The sequence below is a fragment of the Alosa pseudoharengus genome, unplaced genomic scaffold, assembly GCF_046254945.1.
Source record: "Alosa pseudoharengus isolate Yale_2024_CS ecotype anadromous, Long Island Sound unplaced genomic scaffold, YU_APseudo_1.1 YU_APseudo_1.1_scf_1, whole genome shotgun sequence".
Taxonomy (NCBI): domain Eukaryota; kingdom Metazoa; phylum Chordata; class Actinopteri; order Clupeiformes; family Clupeidae; genus Alosa; species Alosa pseudoharengus.
Genome location: NW_027468564.1, coordinates 49029609 through 49045226, shown reverse-complemented (window position 1 = coordinate 49045226; position 15618 = coordinate 49029609). Strand labels below are relative to the sequence as shown.

Below are 15618 nucleotides of genomic sequence, written 5' to 3'. Positions count from 1 at the left end.
AATTTAGTGCTTTATCAGCCTAGGTCAGTGCAGACATGAAATATTTTATCTAATAGGCTACAACTTCAATGAAATGCTGCGCTATGCACATCTAAAATATCAGAAAATGAATAACTGGTGAATGACAAGAAGTTCAATAAAAAGATTGTTTAATGCTTATTTCTCCTACTAATCCATTTGTGTGGATGGAGGCGGAACATGTCTCCTAGTTGCCCGATCCACCGCCAGTTGAAACACCTAATTGCGTGCTTGGTGACCTCAGCGTCCGTGGCTGACCGTGTCACCATGTTTTTCCTCACAGCACCTGTAATCAAACAGACAGATATGTTTATGTTTATGGTATGTAGCATCCAAAGCCAAGTATGCTTACACAATACAATATATGAGATAGGTATTAAGGAGATTAAATTTAAAAAGAAACATGACTTACAAAGCTCCTCTGTTCGCTGCACGTTGAGGGCTGGTGTGGGGGTGGAGGGAGTTGAGGAGGGACTGCCATTCCTGGCCCATAGTGAGGTGGGCGGTGTGCGAGAGGGGGAAAAAATGTATTAAATGGTAGTCATCATTGATAATACACATGGGGCCTTTCTATTCACTAATATTTCAGAGATCAGTCCCTACCTTGAGTAACTCTCCGTATGTTAAATGCGGGTGCAGGTGCAGGGAGTTGAGGTGGTGAAGAGTGTTGCGGTCCTGCCCCATGGTGAGGTGCTAAGGGAGATAAATGGTTGTGATCTGTTAACCATGGTAGGCTGAGAGCTACAGGGCCAAACAATGGCAAACAAAAACAAATCTCTGGTCATACTGGACATGAATTTGTATGTTTCAACATTTTGGTATGCACTATCTATATCAACTCCATGAATGGATTAACATTGAAATCAATGTGTTTCAATACAATCTGATAATAATGAATGAACTTTTCAGGCAATATTGCATGAATGCAGATGTTTTAACTGACAAAATATTTGGCTGAGATTTTGAAAGTAATGTATGAAGTATGCAGAAAATCTGAGATGGTAATGCAGATGCAATCTGTTGATTTGAAATAGAGTGACTACTGCTGTGTTAATATAGATGGGGCCACTGTATTCAATTTTATTTCAGAGATCAGTCTTTACCTTAACAGTTTTCTCCAGGTTGAGGGGTAGTGACTCGGCTGCCTGGCACTCGGCAAGATGGTGGAGCTGGAGGAATAGATACAAGGAGAGGGGAATGTCTTTAGCACTAAGAATGTTAACCATATCTCTAATATTAATATAATGATTTAGTTATTTCAATGTTAAGAGATTATTACTTACTTTGCCAGTGCAATTGGCTTGGGCTTGAGGCTTCAACTGATATACCAGGCGAGTTGGAAGGTACCTCAGAGATGCAAAGTCACCATTTACTGGCTCTTCTTCACTCTCATCAGAGTCCCCGAAACGATGGCTGTTAAATAACGATATCATTATGGTTATTGCAATCCCAAAATTTCCAAATATACATATAGTACAAGCATCTCTGGTCTATTTTGGAATGCTACGGGAATGTGTTCACATTACATTTTAACAACCCAGAAAGTATCTTCATCAAGCGAACCCAACAGAGGCAATCATAACGTTAGATAAAAGTTGACGCTGCAGAACAAACAAAATAGAAGATGGGGACCAAGTTCCATACAGTTAAGTTACGTTAGCATAATAAATCACAAACAGACGCCAATACTCATTAGTTGTCTGAACTGACTTAAACAGTGATTAAAATGCCGAGGCTTTCATTACAAAGATGGCAGATGACGACACTAAAGTTACGTATGAGACCAAACTTGGCAAAATGCAAACGTTAATGCACAGCTAGCTAGAAGCTAGGGCTAAACCATTATCAGTGAGTCAACATGCTAAAGTTGTAGGTAGCTTTCATAGCAGACGAGTGCTTCACTGACTTCATTGACTGAAATACCAGTGCCAATGTATCAGCTTAATCAAGGATTGCATCGCAAACGTGATCTCAAACATATATATGTATAATAGACATTAGCAATAACTTATGCAATTGCGCTTAGCAGCATGCTAGCTATCGATAGCAGCTGTATGCCGCTAGCATAGTAGCACTAATGGACTATGGACAACAGCAACACATTAACAGACAAGACCAGACTAACGTTAAATAACAATGTGTGTTTTTTAAATCACACTACCATAACATATTCTGCCGAAATTGCTAACCCATTTTAAATCAAATAGGCTACAGACTCATATGAGCATCACAGCTAACAATAACGTTAACTTAGCCTGTTGCTCAAAATTACAAACGTCTGCACTAATATCAAACAACGTAATTACAATCAATAAACATGATAAGTATAAAACCACAAAGGCCAATGTTTAGCTATTGTGAATGTCGCAATATATTAATAAATATCACTTACTCGAGAGGGTTCAGCGCAACCGTGTCCCAGCAAAGAAAATATCCACTAACGTTAGTATGACTCTTCTCGGCTCTTGATGTACAGTCATATTCAACCGTTACAGTACAGGCGCGTCCGCGCCCGCGGATCCGACATGGGTCCACTCAGGACCCGCTGTTTGACAGTAGAATTTACGGAGCCGCCTGGAGGCGGAGCTGATCCTCTGTGCGGCACCAAAACGAATGCGACAGTCACGCGGGTTTGGCGACTTGAAGGCGGATCCGCCTAGGAGTCTACTGCTGTGTGGGCCGTGACACCAAGACATACAAGACAAACAACAAAGAAATTAATAAATAAAATAAATACAAATTAAAAATAAAATTAGTCCAATTTCCAACCGGCTGAAAATGTCCAAGGGCAATGATGACTTGCGTGAAACTGCGCACAGCTGTGTCTCCACAACCGATGCATGCAACGCCAACAAAGTTCTTTACACTCACTGGCAGTCTGGAAGCATAACAGTCCGAAGTCACTGGAAGCATAACAGTCCGAAGTCATGGGCGAACTTGTAGATCAGCAACTCGGTGGACGTTTAACAGCGACCGTTTGTTGGTCCGTAATGCTTTAACGTTAACGTTAACGTAGTCTGCTCAATCCAGACTCCAGGCAGTTGGCATGGCAGCTCACTGGTCAGAAACAGCTCGGCAGCCTCAGCAGATCTTTCTCAGAGTAGCTCCAGCTGTTGTCCCGAGAAATCCCCTCGACCAGACAGTGAAGTGCAGCACCGGCTCACAGATGAATGGGAAGGATGTAAGAGGCCCAGGGCAAAAGCTAGCCATAGCAAGCTCCCAATGGACAGAATCAGCCGACTTGAAAGCAGTAAAAAGGACTAAGAGAATAACACGAAAACTATCAAAAATAACAGAAATAAAGAGAGAAAACATTTAACTAGACAAATCAATACAAAATTAAACGTGACATTACATAAAATTACGAACATTACATAAAAACAAACAAAAACATGATGCCAGACGGAGCGGCGTGTCTCGCCAGCGTCCCCGTAACCTAGCAACAGTCAACAGTCTAGCAGCATGATAATAATAATAATATGTTACATTGTATTTTTAAAGAGCCTTTCAAGACACTCAATTAGTTTATTTGTTGTTTTGCCTTTAACTACACCTAATCCATCCAGAAAGGGAACATCTTCCTGTGTGACTACAAGATGCTGGATGGACTCATAGGAAATGAGGTGAATGATCAACAGCAGTTTCTCACCGCTCCTCTGGTGCTGCTCCATCTCAACCATCATGGCAAGATGCTGCCCATCGCCATACAGGTAATCACATCTAAAAAAAAACATTAAGAACAGGGAACAAAAGGAGATATAGTGCTGTGCACCACAAAAATGGTAATTAATAGAAAATTTGGGGGAACGGAAAGGGAAGTCTTAACTCATATTAAAAATGTTATTCCATCTTAGTTTCCCTTAGTTGGCCTCCTCTCCTCACTGGCCAGCTACAAGGAAATGCCCCCCCTCGCTTTTTTTCTATTAGGGATGGGGTTTGGTGAGACAAGTGGACCATTCACAGTATGTAGATACTGTATCTGGATAAGCATAGTAGCATAAGTGAATGAAGCATGTGTAATGGTAGCCAGGGTGCGATTTGCATAAAGATCTGATGTTTTTATACACAAAAAACATTTTAACACTTTTTGTAACATTCAGCAAAAAATCTCACTTAATTTAAGTTGCTTCGGACAACCTCTTCTCCTCTACGTGGAGTTGTCCTCCATCCTGGGCTACCAGCTCAGTAGCATCAGTTCTAAGATTTTTAGGGTTCTAAAAATATTCACGATATGCTGCAATGAATACTTCTTGTTTCCTTTCATTTGTTCAGCTAGCTTTTCCACTGAAACTACCCATTTATAATGGGTTACACAGTTGCCATATAGGCCAATATGATGAACAGTCATTACGCAGCCACTGTCAGCAGCACGAGTGCACGAGCGATGTCAGATTATTATTTATTAGACTGTTAGACTGTCACGTTGCAGGACTTATATGAGGTAGCATTAATCAATTAAAAATAATTAAGTAGAGGGATATCAAGACCAGGAGGATGGGAAATCCCATCGGTTGGCAGATTGCTTGCCCAATCAGTGACGAGAGGGAATGACGCTATAGTTTTGAAATCGGAAGTGACTGTGGTAAACGGTTGTAGCAACGCCTGCAAACATCAAAAATTGCAGTCTTGTAATAACTTTACAAGAAAGTGTAAAGTTATTAAGTGTGCTTGCAAGCACACTTATTGTTCTTCTTAAGTTTTATTAAGTGTGCTTGCAAAGCAGCACACGTATTGTTCTTCTTAAGTTTTATTATTATTATTCCCGTCTCCCTAATTTTTTGTCAGCTCTAGCGCCTAGGCCCTTTGAGACAGAGACACCGTTCCAACTTTAAAACGTCCGGTCAGTACCGGTGTAAGTTGGTCGCGAAGATGACGTCAGGTGGGCGTGTCGTTCGTCCGCCATATTGAATTGAACAGAAAGCTAAACTAAATTTTCACAGGTCACAAATTTGGTCCGAACGCCACGAAACTTGACGTACATTATCCTTGGACCAAGCCTCACAAAAGTTACCAGAAGGATTTTTGATTTTCGAAAGCGTTTGCCCGTCACAGCCAAACAAAATCGGCGGTGAAGCTCCGAAACAGGAAGTCGTCTATATCTCAGGAACACTGTCACATATCGATACCACATTTTGTATTTGAACTCGGGACTCCAATGTGAGGGTGCATAAGCTAAAAAAAAGAGAAATATTCCAAAAGTTCCCATCATTTCGCAAACCACCCACAGGTATTTGGTAACTCTCACCATTCACCTTTTCACCATTCACCTTCTATCACAATGCCTTCCAAGTATGCACAATGTCTATGGGCAGCCTTGCCCAACCATGAAATCCTTGCTCAGCCATGGGATAGTATGGACTTACGAACTGAAATGGCAAGGTGAACATTAGCTATTTATTGCTGACATAGTACAGTTATTTTCACATTGACGGTATTCAAATTACATTTTTCATTATTGTTAAATATCATGATGGGAGAGTATTATTAAAAATGTTACAAGTATGCAAATGCATATGTTTACGGGCATTAAGGTTTTACCAGAGCCCGTCTACGGAGAGCCTTGCCACTCCGTATTAAGTCCCATTGTACCGAATTTTGGATGCAGTTCCACCAGAGTTCCACTGGGGGCGGTCGCCATGAGTGCAGAATAAATGGGAGTCAATGGAGCTAGACGGCTAAATTTGTCTCTTTCACCTGATTGTCATTGACAAATCTCAGATTTGATTGTAGTTTGTATAACTTCAACATGGGTTATAGGTCAAAAGTTGAATGAACGAGTACTTATGTCCTTTTGATTTCTTACAGGTTGGGTCGTTGTTGCACATAACACGCTAGCATTGTGCTAATGAATGACATCATTGACACATTTGAAAGGCTTTTTAGAACAATTAAGTGACTTTAAAAAATATAATACTCAACCAAGTGTATTTTCTTTGCCTCCCCTTTCGAATACAATACTCAAATTACTTGAAAAAAAATTATATCCCGAGAAAAGTGGATTTTGAGGGGTACAGCTCCATAGACTTCCATGCATTCTGCACTCGTGGACGAGCGCCCTCATGTGGAACCACAGAAGGAACTGCAACCAGTTCAGAAACCGGAAGTTTTCCGAGAGAGGCAGTTCTCCCCTTATTAGACATTCTCTGGTTTTACTGTGTTGTTTTGTTGAAAAGACATGCAAGGCATTCTGGGCCGTAATGAACAGTGGTCGGCAGCACTCCATAGGCTACGTTCTAATATGAATAGGTGTTTCTGTAAACCTAGGGACAATAAACAGCTATCTCTGTTACAAAAACGAGCTGGTAATCGCTCATTGAAGAGGGGACTATGATAAAAAGATTGTTTTCCTAAAAGCATGGAGTTGACGAAAGAATAAGCAAGCAATGTCACGTTAATGTTAAAGGTCCAGTATGTAGGAAATAATGGAAAATAAACTGTAACCATTCCAAAAATGATCATCATATGTTGTCAGAGAGTAAGGAAACACGATGAATTGAAGTAATGGCTTATTTGACAACATTATTCTAACCCGTAAAACCCCGTAAAACCCATGAAAAAAAATGAGTTACGGGGAAGAATATCAAGTCTGACGCAGAGCTAGCCATATTTCTCCACAACAGGTAGCCTAGGCTAAACTTCATCTGCATCGCTAACTTCAGCTAAATATGTTACGTTGGTTAGAGAGGTATTTTTTGTTTTCACTGTTTCCGTATGTGTAGCTGGGTCATGGTTGGAGAAACGTTAAAGCAGATGCAGGTCAACTAACATTAGCTAAGTCTTCATTACATCTGGCAACCCAGAAGAGGCTCGCGTCTGGTAGTCTTGAGAACGTTCACCAGTGTTTTGATTTTGGCCTACAGAACATTCGGTAACAATCCTACAAATCGCACCTTTAAATACATCTGAACGCTAGGTGGCAACGTTGTATTACATTTTACTAAATACGGTGGCATTAGTGAGGTTCATAAGTAAGGAAGGTGCAAATATGTAATTTATCATGGAAAATTATTGGAAATGTTATTTCTTGTTTATTCTAATTGCAAACCACACACATCCATTCGTAATTACTCGTACACTTTTGATACCATTGGCATCAAAGACTGTCATTTCGTTTATTTGTTGTTGCCTAGCAACTCTGGGAACAACAGAGCAAAGATTCTAGAACAGAGCTTCAGAGAGACACGTTTTGAGTTCGTGGCGAAGTGCCTAAAATATCGGTTTCCATGTGTATGTGCTGGATGGTGTGCGTCCTTTATGAAAGTAAGTGTTTTATACAGTTACAGATATAATGAGTCATATGATAGTGGTCAACATAAATGTGCCCCTTCTGTTATTAGAATGCTAAGCGGAGAAGCATGCTAAGCAGAGATTTAACATTATTCATTTCTTGTGTGGCTAGAAGCTAGGGAGGAGATGTTGCTGTATGGGATGTATGTTGCTTAGCGTGATGCCATGGTCATTTGATATGAGATGCTTGTACTCGTAACTTTAGGACTCCTATTTTTTTTTTACTAAGAGTAATTCAGGAAGCATTTTAGCCCTAAAAGTAGCGCCTGAGTCTGTGACAGCTTAAAAGAAGTCGCGAAGACTCCTAACTCACTAAGACCGAACAATTTTTTGTGGTGGCATTTCACGTCGCGATGTTTTGAAATGCGTCTGCAGGAGCTAACAATCGCGAGGGAACAATTTTGCATTGTAGGCATAACTAAGGGATGCAGTAATCCCACCAACAACAACCAAAACTAGCCTACTCATTGTCAACATGTACATTAAATGTAACGTTTCATTGTGAATCAAATTAAAATGTTCTCCTTGCAAACGTTGGCATATGCATATGGTGACAGATTAATTTAATAATGTTGCTGCGTGGATCACGGTAAGTGTGAATGAAGTGGCCACTTCTTAATGGGACTCACTGTATGGAAGTAGGCTAAGTAAAATAGAGATGCTTCAAATAAGATAAGGTTAGGATATGCCCGCTTGACAACGGCAGAGATAGAACTGGCCTTTGGCCATAGCAACCATCCATTTAGAACGACTGGCCTTCATAGCAACCAAGGATCTAGCTGTGATTCATGTAGCTACAGTATGCATGCAATGTGATGCAAAGTATAGAAAGGTGATGAAATATACAGAGACAGGTCAAGAAATATAGTGCAATGTAGGCAGTAGTATACAGTTGATTTACAGAAGGTGGTTTAGAGTAATATGAATTAAATATAAATATGTGCAGTGTATTAGCAGTTACCTCATACAATAAGTAGAATAATCTATGTAGATGTAGCAGTAAGTAACAGTATAATAGTAGAAATAATAATATAGATATATGCAGTGTATTAACAGAATATAATAAAACAGAATAATTATGGATATTCAATATGACAAATATGTAACAGATATGTACATAACATACAGCTATGTGCAGTGTGGAAACAGTGTCATTGTAGTGCAGAAACAACATCATAAGAGTAGTAAGAATAAGTCTATGTGCAGGATGAATAGTATGAAGATCAGTAGAATAACTATGTATAAATGTAATTACAGTAGGCCTATGTACATTTGTAAATAAATAGAAAACTATGGGTGAGAGGGATAAATTAATTTTATTTAATCGTAAAAGTAAATTGCATTAAATTAAATTGCAATTAAAAATCTTTCCAGTAGGCTTTAATGTCACACAAAAAGTACAACCAAAGCTGAGCTTGATCAACTACAACGTCTAAAGAACCAGAACTTCAGTGGTTTTTTGCTGGGTCCCAGGCCATGTTGGTCTGAGGGGAAATGAGAAAGCGGACAGTGCTGCTAAGCAAGCCCTCAATGAAGAAGTCACAGAATGTCAAATCCGTGCCCCAGACCTTAAACCTATACTGAACTCTTACATCACAGATAAGTGGCAATCTGAATGGGATTAATTTACCAACATCAAGCAAGGAATGTGAATTTTGGCACGTTTTCATGATCCACTGGGTCGTTATGGGCCACACAAAATACGGTGTTGCTAAAATTACTCCTATTGTGGCTATTAGAGACATGCGTTCATGAGTATTCAGCTACATTTAATGAGTTAAGTAAAATACATTCACACACAAAAAAAAAAACATCACTAATGTTGTGGACATTACTTTATTCTGAGATAAATCAATAGGCTCTCAAAACAATCCTAAACAGACATAAGGTCTTTATAGAGCAAATCCATATAGATTATTTGTCAAATAAACCAGTAAAACAGAATTAGGGGATGGAATATATAACATTCACACTCATAGCTCATATTTTTTAAATAAATCAGTGAAAAAGTATCCTGACAAACAAGCAGCATTTGAATTCCTTAGTCATATTTCATAATTTCAATTCTTCTAGGTTACCTGATAGCCCAGTTTGAGAGGTGCAAGACGCGTGACATTATTTATTTTTGCAGCCAATCACTACTGTTTTTTTATTTTATTGATTTGATCTTAGTCATAGAAGCTAAGTTCAAAGGCAGGCCACAGGTAAAATCCAACGAACCGCATTCACCCCGCAAGCCAATAGTTGAATAGCCCTCTCCTAGAGCTTTTGCGGTATTGCCACTGCTCCAACACTGAAAGGCACTGTTAGAATGCTTGGATCAAGCCAGGTTCAGCATAGCGTATGCCACTGTCTGCTCACGTTGGTGACCGGACCAGGGCAAGCACACTTTTGCAGTTCCCGCCGGAAATGCAGTCTAGTTTATTTATTTGTTTCCTGACTGCCAATGCTGTTTATTGTCAGTTTGTCGGTTTATTGTTTGTTAGGAATCCCTGATCAATGTGATTGGTTAGGCTGGACCAATGTTTTCAAAGTCAACACTATGTCTACACCCATCACCATGCTAGTGTTGGAAACATTTTTCAATCGTGAGTCCCCAGACTCTATTCACCAAGTGTGGTTTTAACCACAGGCAACTAAATACAGCAATGAGGCAGAAAATGGTAATTTCACCAAATGTGGATTGATTGGCCAGTCATCCCTTCCAACGCAGGCAAAATGGTAGACACATAACATATTATGCATGTGAGTACATACTGGTGTCAGTTCTACATTATGTTTCTCCACAGTTGAAGCAAACCCCTGGACATGAGAACCCCATCTTTCTGCCCACTGACGAGCATGACTGGCTGCTGGCTAAGATCTATGTGAGGGCCGCGGAGTTCAGCGTGCACGAGGTCGACTTTCACCTGCTGAGAACTCACTTGCTTGCTGAGGTGTTTACCGTGGCAATGTTAAGGGAACTCCCCTCCATACACCCCCTTTTCAAGGTATGGAATCTGACAAGGATGACTTGGTTTAGCCCTGGCCTACAATTAAAACAAACATATAACATGTAGTGCATTGGCTGTCCATGTACTTCGCAGAATTGGGGAAACCACAATCGGAAATTTCCCATGTTTCATTTGAAATTGTTCAAACACAGCTACGGGATAAAGTGTTGGGAGGTCCGTGTAGGTCTGTGTACCTTCTGTTCATTTGATTTTCAAATTAGAAACGAAAATTGAAAATCGAAAAACGACCGTATATATGTATTTTTTAAAAACAAAATAGGAAATTCCCTCGTGTTTTTGTTTTGGATATTAAACTTTGTATCCCCACGACCGAAATCCAAAATCCGCACAACAATGTGAAATCGGCACTTTCCTCAATTTTTCATTTGGCCTATCCCCGCTAGGCTGTCCTACATTGAAACAACGTTTTAATTAGAGACATGTTTGTAAACAAGCTAACTTACGCAGAAATGTCAGTTACGTTGTAGCCTATCAACTAGGAGCAAGGGGAGTGGAAGCCGTAGAACGCAGAGCTGGAACAAATCTGACAACAATATGCATTTGGGCTCCTCTGTTGTTCTGTATGCGCGACTAGCCTATCATTGCCTGAATTATGTTGGTAAAGGAGAATAGTAATGGAAAAAGAATCGAGAATGAGCTGTCCTTGCATAGATAGATAGATAGATAGATAAATACTTTATTGATCCCCAAGGGGAAATTCAGGATTGGGGCGGGTGCACGTGATAAGGCCTAAGGAAGCATAGTAGCCAGCTGACCAAGGACGTAGGCTATTTGGTTATGGTTATGATAATGGTATTTCGCAGATGCTTCTGTTCAAAGTGACATACAACTAATTTATATATTTATATTCATATTGTAACAACTGAGGCAACAAGGTTCAAATCAGTACATTTATTGGGTCAGGAGCATCATACAATTTTTTTTGCAGTTTAAACTGTTAAGGGACCGTTCGTTATTTATAAACGGGGTCACCGGAGGAAAATAGGGGAGGGTCATGTCTTTTTATTCTTTGTTGAGGGGAGGGTCACCTAACTTTTTTTTGTCTAGGAGGGGGGGTCACCCATCTTTTGTATTAATGAAAACAGCAAAAAATCAAAGTGGCTTGTTTGATTGTTGATTTCTGTCGCCATATAACGCTCTCTTTCGTTCCATAGCTCTGTCAACATTGAACAATGAATATATGGGTTTCTCACGCAAAATACGGAAAATGTCAACATCCGTCCCCATTAACGTTGGAAGGGTTGGAGCAACAAAGTATCCCACTTTATTTACGCCTAACAGCATATATCCATTTGGTCAACTTTATATCCAGCCCTAAAAAAGCTAAAAAGCTTGTAGTTTACCGTGTAGCCTAGCCTAACTTTAAACAGTGTGCATGCTTATAAAGCATACTTGTGCTTCATTCATCCACACATCCAGCTCCTAACGTTTTGACAAGCATTTTCTACAATTTAACCTTGTTCCTGCCCATCTCTAGCTTTGCTGTCTCCATCCTTTCTGTTTTTGTTGTTTGCAAAAAAATATATAGTAGCCTAGGCCCTATTTATTGGTAACCAGCAACAAGTGCAATTTGTTAATCACTGTCATTCTCTCTCCTGCCAACAAAAATGTGATACGTTCCAAGTAGCAGTGCGTAATTCTGCTTCATAAAGCAGAATACAGAATACAGAATATAAATACATTGGTCATATAAATAGCCAGTTTATGGTCTACAGTGTAGGCTAGAGTTGGTAAGTTATGGTAGGCCAACTTGGAGTGAATATATAGGGGGATTTCTTTGGCTCTTATTGGCAGGTGCGCACGTAGACATAGCCTAGCCTACGGCCGAACACTGCAAGCGCCAATGAATCGTGCTCACGACAACCACGTCGTTAACTTAAATAGGCCTACTGTAGGTTAACATCACTCTGAGTTTGCATTCAAGCAAGCAAAACGATGATTTGAATACATCCGTTTCTCTGGAAGGGCAAGGGGTAACAACAGGACAACACAGAGACAGGCCAGAATGCAGGACTAATGTTATGAGAGTATTACAGTAATATGGGATATTCTACGGGAAAATATTAAAACGGCAAGACAGCGGGGAAAAGTTAAAATGATATGCCTAAACCCAGAAAAAGTTGGCATGTTAGGTATTTTTCGGCCCCTGTGATTATTTGTGAAATTGTGCAAACGGCCTTTTCAAGTCATTTGAGAAGGAAGGAGTGTAGCAAGCTCCCAAATTGACGCTCGTCTGAGAAATTGAGTTGGATAATGTTCAGCTTCGGCAGCTTTACAATGACTGAGGAAGCCTAGAGACGAGTCCATAGCAACAAGTTCATGTGTTGAATTTGTTATTACCCAGTGTGCTTTGTTGAATGGTCTCAATGTTTTATTGTTTTATTTCATGTGAATACTTACTAGAGGAGTAAATTATTTCAAGTAGGCTAATGCAGTTGCAGGAAGTGTGCATTTAGTTTCCATGCTTATTGTGTTTCCACAACAATGTTAGTGAGTAAATCTACTGAAATGGCCACATTCTTGGTGAAGTGTGATGTGTAAGATCAGAAAGCAGAGGGTGAGTTTCGAATGATTGCTTAAGTCTATGTGTTCAACTTTTCATAACGCTCTATAGCGTGGGCGGAAAGTATCGACAATTGGCTGGGGAGGGTCATGTCTTTTTTGAAAAGACTGCTGGAGGGTCGTTGAAAATTTTCTTACAGGCAGGGGAGGGTCATGCAACTTTTGATTGAAGCACTCTAAATCCCTCCGGTGACCCCGTTTATAAATAACGAACGGTCCCTAAGCTAAGCCTATACCTACAAAACATAGGCAAATAAATGCATGATGTCGATTGTCTTTTCAGTGACATTGTGACACCGTCACATTAATTTAAGTGTTCCTTAACATTTATTATTGCACAGAACATTACCTTGATTTCATATAATGTTTATGTATGAGGAATGATATTCACATGTATACCTGTGTAATATATTTATTGTCCACTGTGGTTTTGGTAAAAATGTGGGGTGTCTCTTTAAGGCTTCGGCTGCCCGTGATTCCTATGACCGCGCACCCAAGCTTACTTAGGTGGGTGCGTTGGGTGTGTGAAGGGGGCCGTGGAGAGATTCAGCAAGTGCAGGGGTGTTTGAATGCGTGGCGCCAGTATTGTTTGCTGCAGCTACATAGATATAAAGCTAGTTCCCTTGGGTTTGAGAGCTCTTCAAACACGTCTTAAGAGACTGCTTTAATGGAGGAGAGTGAACATTGTGCAACTGCATAGACTGTAACTCATACGCGCGTCTCCAGCAAGAGGACGTGCCCGGACACCAAATTTCAACTTCGCGTGTTAACGTTGCCCGACGTTCACCGGATCTGGTGAGATCTATCTCGTTTGAGTATTTTTTGGCGTGGTATACCACTGAATCAGCGCTTGACCTTTTGGCTTTTTTGTTGTGGATTATTTATTTTTCGCTGCGTTCCGACAGAGGATTATTTTCGCGGCCTACCTGTTTCCTGGTTGGAATATAAAGACTATAGCGCGATCCTGGGAAAGACCTGAAGTTTTCCTTTAGTTTGGACTTTTAGTTTAATTTTGTGGACTGGGACAAAGGGGGGGGGGGATTCAAGTATTGTGTGGTTGCACGGGATAATTGGTGCGATAATAATATACTGCGCTAAGCGCGTCATTCAATTCAACTGTTTGGTGCGTCTTTTCTTGTTTGTTCAGCGCCGTCTGAATATTTGTTGGTTGCTGTGTGCTTTATTAACGGCAGTATACCTGCTCTTATGCATATGTGTTTGTGTAATAAGGCAAAAAGTATTTGTGACAGCATTGAAGGGTTTTGTTATTGTCGATTACTACTTTCATTCCCAAGAACCCCTTGTGCGTTTATAGTAACACAGCTGTTTAAAAAGGACGTAAAGGGCTGATTGTTACAGATGGTGGCCCGTACGGGGAATGAAGTGTAATTTTTTTGACTTTGCTTTATTGTTACTATAGTGCTGTGAATATTGGCTGCTGTTGTTAAATTGTAATTATATCCTGTATCTTGCTGAACACACAACACTGCTTTGCATTGAATTTAAGTACTGTTTACGGAAAAGGGGAGATATGTATCACGCCAGTGGTCCGGCTCTAATTGAGCTTGACGAATCCCAGGACGAAATTTCTGAGCATGGCACCAGGGCTTCTACACCTGCATCAGGGCATGGGCCTAGTGAACCTCACCATGAACCAAGGGGAGATGCATGGGTCACTAGAAGAAATCCTGTGGGGGAAGTAACATCACTAATTAGTTCACTTTACCTATCAGACCCAGAAGAGAATGAACAAAGCATTGGAGATGAGGGAAACACATCTTACCTCACACTTCCTGCTCTCACAACCATTACCACCGACTTAGGGTCAGTCATGCACAGACTAAATACTCTTGAGACTGACTTCAGAGATTCTGTTAATAGTGCCTTGAACAGAGAAGCAGGTATAAGGAGTTATGGGGACCAAAGTGTTGAGGCGCTTGAGCAATGCATGATAACAACACTGAAGCAGTTTGAGGAAAAATTAGTGGAGTGCTTACAAAGGCATGATGAAAAATGGAAAGCAGAAATTGAACGGCTGAAGCGCGCCAGCCTTGTTGCTCTCCCGAGGCCTTATCCACGCACGGGAGCTACTATTCTTCCCCCTCATAGCCGCTCCACTCCTGCTCAAGTTTCCTATGGTGTTCCATTGGCACCTAGTTCCTCCAGTGCATTCACACAAACACATGCTTCTCTTAGCACGGCAGGGCCTATTATGACCCCGTCTATTAGTGGCATAACTCCTCTTCTCACCAACATGACCACTCCTGACATGGCAGCTAGTTCTGACAGTGCTGTGCAGCCCTCTACTCATGTTCAAGAGCTCATTCCAAGCCAACCAGCTCATGGTGTGGTAGGTGCCCAGCTTCAGACGCCCTTCACGGGAGCACTGTCTCAGCCACCTACACAGCCTTTTACACTAAGCACGAGCCTCTCACCTCTTTTGAGTGCTTCAGGTAGCCAACCCACCCTCAGACCTGCTGTGGTTTATTCCAGGCCGGCTATACAGATGGAGTTTCCTTCTTTTAGTGGGTCCAGGGAAGTGGCCGATGTTCTTAATTTTGTTGATCGCTGCGAAACGTTTTTTGCAGTGCGGCCATTGTCTGATGCAGAGCTGATAGGGGCCCTGTCCAACACGCTTAAAGGGCCAGCACATAGCTGGTGGATGGTGGCGAAAAACCATGTGCACAACTGGCCTGAGTTTAAGAATGCCTTTAAGGATGCCTTCCTCCCTCCTGAT

The 15618-nt window shown here is 40.9% G+C and overlaps 1 protein-coding gene and 1 long non-coding RNA gene across 4 annotated transcripts in view; one reads left to right on the top strand and one right to left on the bottom strand.

The window, feature by feature from the left end:
• Nucleotides 1–15618, top strand: part of LOC143131313 (polyunsaturated fatty acid lipoxygenase ALOX15B-like) — a 57315-nt gene that overhangs the window by 20149 nt on the left and 21548 nt on the right. For both annotated transcript variants that reach the window (XM_076290857.1, XM_076290847.1), the window contains exons 9-10: nucleotides 3585–3728; nucleotides 10095–10295. In XM_076290857.1, coding sequence (XP_076146972.1) covers nucleotides 3585–3728; nucleotides 10095–10295 — 345 coding nt within the window. The remainder of the gene's footprint in view (nucleotides 1–3584; nucleotides 3729–10094; nucleotides 10296–15618) is intronic.
• Nucleotides 186–2668, bottom strand: LOC143106650 (uncharacterized). Of its 2 annotated transcripts, none has more exons than XR_012983718.1 (6): nucleotides 2411–2668; nucleotides 1302–1431; nucleotides 1122–1187; nucleotides 622–711; nucleotides 431–501; nucleotides 186–304 (listed from the first exon to the last, which is right to left on the bottom strand). It is a non-coding gene; the product is annotated as an uncharacterized LOC143106650 (long non-coding RNA). The 2 variants fall into 2 exon arrangements; XR_012983717.1 differs by lacking the exon at nucleotides 2411–2668 and adding an exon at nucleotides 1545–1709.